The following is a 7,009-nucleotide window of genomic DNA, read 5'->3' on the forward strand; positions in this document are numbered from 1 at the left end:
ACCGTCTGTAATAATCGGCCTAGCCTAAAAAGCTTCTGACCTTTATCACATTCTTCGACGATTTCCAGTCTACAATGGTTGAAATCTTACTCGGGTCAACTCTAATACCGTCTCCAGAAACAATATGTCCTAAAAACCTGACTTCACGAAGCCAAAATTCACTTTTACTAAACTTGGCATACAACTATTTGTCCCTCAAAGTCTGCAAAACAGTTCTCAAGTGCCCGGCATGCTCCGCTTCATCTCTTGAATAAATAAAATATCATCGATGAGCACCACAACAAATTTATCCAAATAAAGCCAAAATATTCTATTCATTAAATCCATAAACACGGTAGGAACATTTCTTAACCCAAATGGCATAACGAAGAATTCATAATGGCCATACCTCATTCTAAAAGTAATCTTAGGCACATCTGATTTTTTAACCCGCAACTGATAGTAGCTGGACCTCAAGTCTATCTTTGATAACACTGTAGCTCCCTTCAATTGATCAAATAGATCATCAATCCCTGGCAAAGGATACCTATTCTTTATTGTCACCTTGTTGAGCTGTCAATAATCTATACACAGTCTCATCGAACCATCTTTCTTCTTCACAAATAATACAGGAGCACCCCAAGGTGAAAAGCTCGATCTCACGAAACCCTTATCAGTTAACTCCTGTAACTGAACCTTCAACTCTTTTAATTATATTGGGGCCATCCTATACGGGGCAATCAAAATAGGCGCAGTAACAGGAGTCAAATCAATGCCACACTCCACTTCCCTAATAAGAGGTAACCTAGACAATTCTTCTGGAAACACATCCAAATATTCACATACTACTAGTACCGACTCAATCTTTAACTCAGACTCTTTAGTGTTCAGCACAAAGGTGAGGTAAGCTTCGTACCCTTTTCTTATACATCTCTGAGTAGACATGGAAGTAATCACTGCAGGCATGCCATTTAATTCATCTGGTTCAACTCGAAGAACATTACCATTCTCACATTTCAGTTGAATAAACTTTCTTCCACAATTCACTACCACATCATGAGTGGTCAACCAATCCATACCAAGAATTACATCAAATTCATTGAATGGTAATAGCATAAGATTAGCAAGGAAATAATGACCTCTAGTCATTAAATGGCAATTTTTACACACTTGATCAACTAACACATACTTGTCTAATGGGTTTGACACCTTTAGTATGAATTTAGTAGGTTCAATAAACAAGTTCATACCAGACACCAACTTCACGCAAATATACGAATGGGTAGACACCGGATCAATCAAAGCAACAATAGGAGTTTCATAGATAGAAAATGTACCCGTCATTACGTTAAGAGATGAGGCCTCTTCTCGAGCGCGAATGGCATAGGTCCTTGTAGGTGCCCTACCCTCGGGTTTCACAACAAACTCGCTAGGAGCACCTTTACTACTCGTTCCACTACCCAGATTCCTCGTTCCACTACCCAGATTCCTTTGAGGTTTTCCCTTATTAGCAGTACTATCAGACCTTGTTCCTTGGAGATTTCTTCTTTTCGTCCTCTCGAGGCAGTCCCTAACAAAGTGATCAGAGAAACCACACCTAAAACAAGTTCTATCATTCCCTTGACACTCGCCAAAGTGGCGTCTCCCATATTGGGGACATCCTGATCTATCGGGTCGAGCATTCCTAAACTGGCAATTAAGGTAGTTTGAGCTTTTGAAATCGTGTATTGTTTACTCCTATTCTTGTTCGAATACCCGGTAGAGGCTTTAGGTCGAGTAGGAAACTCTCTCAACTTCTTAGATGAAGATTGAAAAGATTTGTTCAGTTGCCTCTTCTTCAAGTCTCGAGACACCAAATCAACTTTCCGCTTTTCTTTGGCCAATTTTTCGGCCTTGCATGCTCTTTCAACCAAGACTACAAACTCCTTCAACTCGAGGATGCCAACCAACAATCGAATGTCTTCGTTCAACTCGTCCTCAAATTTTTTACACATGATGGCTTCAATAGATACACAATCCCGAGCGTATTTGCTAAGCCTCACAAACTCACGCTCATACTCAGGAACTGTCATTTTTCCCTGTTTCAACTCGAGGAACTCCTTCCTCTTTTGATCTATAAACCTTTGACTGATATATTTCTTCCGAAATTCCTCTTGGAAAAGTCACTTTCTCCCTTGGCACAACCAACACGAGGGTATTCCACCACTGGTAAGCGAAACCTCTTTGAAGCGATACCACGCACTTCATGCACTCCTCCGGTGTGCATAACAACTCATGAAAGACTCGGATGGTGTTCTCGAGCCAAAACTCTACTCTTTCTGGATCATCATCAATGCTATCTCAGAACTCTTCAACTGCTTGCTTTCTAATTCGATCAACCGGAGCCCTTTCCCTTCTCACCATTTCAACAACTTCAGGAGCTATAAGGGTAGGCTGAGGAATAGGAGGGGGGAGGTTGAACACTCGGGTTTGCCTAACCAAACTCGATGTACCAATTAATCATTATGTGGAGAAAGGCTTCTCTACCTCCTTCTCCTCTACTAATCGTCTCGGGTCTACTATCAGCTGGCACTGCTCCTTTGGTGGGAGCAAGCGCGTTACTTTCTACATCATCAGCAACTGCTCATTTAGGGTCCATTTACTATATAAAACACAATTTCAATTGTCAGGAGTTGTCACACTATCATAATACACATATCGCATGTATATCTAGACTTCCACACTCGCTACGTGGTCCTAGAACCAACTAAATCATAGCTCTAATACCAGTAAATGTAACACTCCTTACCCGTGTCCAATGCCGAGATAGGATACGAGGCATTACCAGACTTAAACATACACTACTATGTAAAATTGGGCCATAAAATTTTGTTGAAATTTAAAATTTACTCAAGAACATGCATATCATCCCTTTTATGGGACTACGAGGCCCAAAACATACATCGAGGGCGGTTTGGGACTAAACCGTGAACTTTAGGAAAATTTTCTTAAAATAAGGTCACACGCCCATGTGGGCACAAGGACACGCCGGTGTCCCTAGGCCATGTAACTCTCTGTTTATGACATCGGCATAAATTTAATATCACACGGCCAAGTCACAGGCCCGTGTGCTAGGCCATATGAGGAATTTAATTTTCACATTTAAAGTCAAACTTCACACAGCCTAGGCACACGTCCATGTCTTAAGGTCGTGTCCTCCACACGGCTGAGACACATGGTCGTGTCTCTGCCCGTGTGTTTACTACAATGCATATTGACTTGTAAAACTAGGGTGCAAGGGACACACGGCCAGACTACACACCCATAGGGCTGATCGTGTGCCACACACGGCCTAGACACATGCCCGTGTGTTTACCCATGTGGACAAATTTGAGGCTATTTTCCAAGCCCTCTTGTCACCCTCAATAACCCCAACACACACTCATATGGCGATGGTGATTGACAAGGCATGAAAGGGTTATTTAGACATCCATGGCTTTAACTCATGCATAATAAATTCATATCAAGTTTAGCTAATTGGGACTCCTTGAATTGTTAAGTTCATTCAAGACATTACTTTACCTTTATCAATATAGTGACCATACGATTAACATCATTTATCCATCAAACACAAATTCTACATTTTATCAACCAGTTGACACACACCACAAAAGTAATAACACATCTCATGCATTTAACAATATTTAGGGATTTCAACCTAATAATCAATATGAGCCATATTTCATAGCCATATACAAAACGAAATAATATACCAAAAGGAGCCATCACTTTGGCTAACAAATATGACACATATAACAAAATAATAAGTCTCCTATACATGCCATACTTAAATGTAGTAAACTAATTATACCCCAAAAGATTTGTTGAGAGTGTGACTCGAGCTCCGACATCCACGATCCTCGAGCTAGCTTGACGATGCTAAAAGAAAAGGGAAAGGAGAGAAGGGTAAGCACAAGGCTTAGTAAGTCACATGTAAATGAATAACAACATAAGTCAAGATATTCGTGGATTAAACATATTATCAATTATCACCACAATATCATACTACACACATGAACGTAGTCAAAATTGACATTAAATGTCATTAAACATCAAGCTTATCTTACTCCTATCTACTCTTGCTAAATTTCCCATCATGAATCGAGTTCAATACTCATGAGGTTTACGTACATACCTGTACCGTACATTCTTACTCATATCAATCCACTTCTTAACCCAACATCTTGAATGGCCCGTTGAACCACCGGAATACTAAAGGACACTCGGGATTGTCATACACCAATTAAAGTACCAATGCCATGTCCCCGACATGGTCTTACATGAATCCTCATATCATCGCCGATGCCATGTCCCAAACATGGTCTTACACTAGCACACATATCATCGCCGATGCCATGTCCCAGACATGGTCTTACATAGACACATATATCATCACCGATTCCATGTCCCAGACATGGTCTTACACAGGCACATTTAGCATGGTTTCACGACATCCAAGTCCTAAGTATTCCTTTGGGTCACTCCGGCTTCTGAGACACGAGGCTATCACTAAACTTCCATTGGATCATCACAAGTCAATTTTATTAAAGCATACATACATGTATCATATAATGGCAAATATTAAATACGTAATATTGGAGTTTTTTAATTACTTACACACAACTTACGTCGGTGCAAAATATGGTAAATTTGCGATTTAGTCCACAACCTTGGCTTTTCCTCGATCAATGTCTATCCATCGTCCCTCTTGATCTATAATAGCACGTTTAACTTATTTAATACACGCATTATTCATTTCTGTCTAAAAATCATGATATATAGAAAATTACAATTTTGCCCCTAAAATTTTACAAAATTACAAAATTGCCCCTAAGCTCGTAAAATGAAAAATACCCGTTTTTCTCATTATTCAAGCCTACCCGAATCATTTTCCCTCTTATACCAATCCACATTTTTCATTTATTTAGACATTTACACATAGTATCTACAACTTTTATAATTAGGTCATTTTTATCAATTTCACCAAAAACCACTTAGTAAAAGTTGTTTATTACACCTCAAACCTCCATATTCTTCCATTAGACATCAAAGCACAAGCATGTCATTCATGGGTATGTTTTTGGCCATGAACCCTAGCTCAAATTAAAGGTAGAAATAGCTAAATCGAGCTACGGGGATTTCAAAAATATAAAGAACATTAAAAACGGGGCTAGAAGGGACTTACTTTGAGCTTGAAAGATGAAAGAAACCCTAGCTGTGGCTTCTTGTGAAATTCGGCCAAGGAGGATGAAGATGGACACAAATTTTCACTATTTTTTCCCTTTTTAATTCTTTTATTAACCAATGGACCAAAATGCCCTTCCATTATAACTTTGATATTTTATCTCTCCTATGTCCATTTTTGTCCATAATGACATATAATAGTCTAATTACCAACTAAGGACTTCAAATTTCAAATCTCATCACAATTAAGCCCTTAAATCAACTAGAACATATGTTTTTCACTTATTGTAATTTAGTCCTAATAACTCAATTGGGCACTTTATTGGTAAAATTTCTCATCGATATTTTCACACAGGCATGCATATATATCATGGACCACGTAACATCCATAAAATGATTATTTTTATCTCAGATTTGTGGTCTCAAAACCACTGTTTTGACTAGGCCCTAATTCGGGATGTTACATACCAAAACATCAATTAATCATTCACTAAATACGATTACAAGTCCACCTATACATTCCATTATAACCTTGGCCAAAACATAAAAAACTATCGAAATTTGTGCTGGATATTGTGATAGATCTTCGACGAGCTTCCAAACTGATCGAGCTTCCAAATCGATCGAGCTTCTGATAATCTATAAAACATAGGAAAGAAACTTCGTAAGCACATAATGCTTAGTAAGTTCGTAGAAAATGAAACACAACTTACCATTTCATTGCCAATTAATAAGTATAAACATAATGTAATCCAAACCACAAGCTTGGCACAAGCCTGACATCATCATTTTCATGAACATATGCATAATTCGATTTCGAAACTTACCTTTTTAATCCCTCTTCATGCCTGTTGAACCATATAGAATATCATTGGACAATCGGGAAAACTTACACGAAGTGTGCTTAAACATATAATCGTAACCTTTCCTTTACATCATTGATAACACTAGCTATGAAATGGGCCTACTCACACAAGCTGTGGGTCGAAATGTAAGCTACACGATGCTTTTCACACGAGCTGTGGAGTGTCCGCAACAAATGAAGGACCTCAGCCATTAGTAGGATATTCAAGACCAGCACCCAAAACATAAAATCCCCAATGACATGTCATTTGTATCCTACGAATTCCTATGGTTTAATAGCATTGTAAATACATAATAACATACAATTGAATTACATGAATATAGTAATCCATGCATATGAACTTACCTCTATGACTAGAGCATAGAAACGAATTCGACTAATCCGAAGATTTAGCTTTACCCCGATCTAAAACTGTACATGGTCTATTTTGACTTAATAGATAGATTCAATCCATTTAATACCCCTAGTATTCAATTTAATCCACATTTCTTATTTATGCAAAATTACTATTTTTCCCATAACATTTTAACATTTCAAAATTTAGTCTTTAAGCTCACAAATTGAAATCTAAGCATTTTAATTCTCCTTTCAACCTAAGCAATTTCTATAGGGACTTAAACCAACCCATACAAATCATTATTCCATAAATTTAATATAAAATTTTACTATTTTTACAAACAGGTCCCTAAATGCAAATTTTCATCAAAAATCACTTTACAAAACTTGTTTATTTATCAACAAGGACTCATAATCTCTCATGAAACATCAAGAATCACATAAAAGCATTCATTGCATAACCTTCAATCTCTAATAGTTTTACAAATTGATCCCTGGGCTAGCTAGATTAAGCTAAAATGACTTCAAAACATATAAATCATTAAAAACGAAGTTAAAATTCATACCATGGAAGCCAAGAGACCTAGCTGAATGCTCCAAACCCTA

The 7,009-nt window shown here is 37.8% G+C and overlaps 1 protein-coding gene across 1 annotated transcript; it reads right to left on the reverse strand.

Moving 5' to 3' along the window:
• Positions 1-690: 690 nt before the first annotated feature.
• LOC121212297 (uncharacterized) lies at positions 691-2,051 on the reverse strand. The gene is made up of 2 exons (XM_041084753.1): positions 1,735-2,051; positions 691-1,549 (listed from the first exon to the last, which is right to left on the reverse strand). The coding sequence occupies exons 1-2, from the start codon at positions 2,049-2,051 to the stop codon at positions 691-693; spliced, it is 1,176 nt and encodes a 391-aa protein (XP_040940687.1).
• Positions 2,052-7,009: the final 4,958 nt, after the last annotated feature.

The sequence above is a fragment of the Gossypium hirsutum genome, chromosome A13 (assembly GCF_007990345.1).
Source record: "Gossypium hirsutum isolate 1008001.06 chromosome A13, Gossypium_hirsutum_v2.1, whole genome shotgun sequence".
Classification (NCBI taxonomy): Eukaryota; Viridiplantae; Streptophyta; class Magnoliopsida; order Malvales; family Malvaceae; genus Gossypium; species Gossypium hirsutum.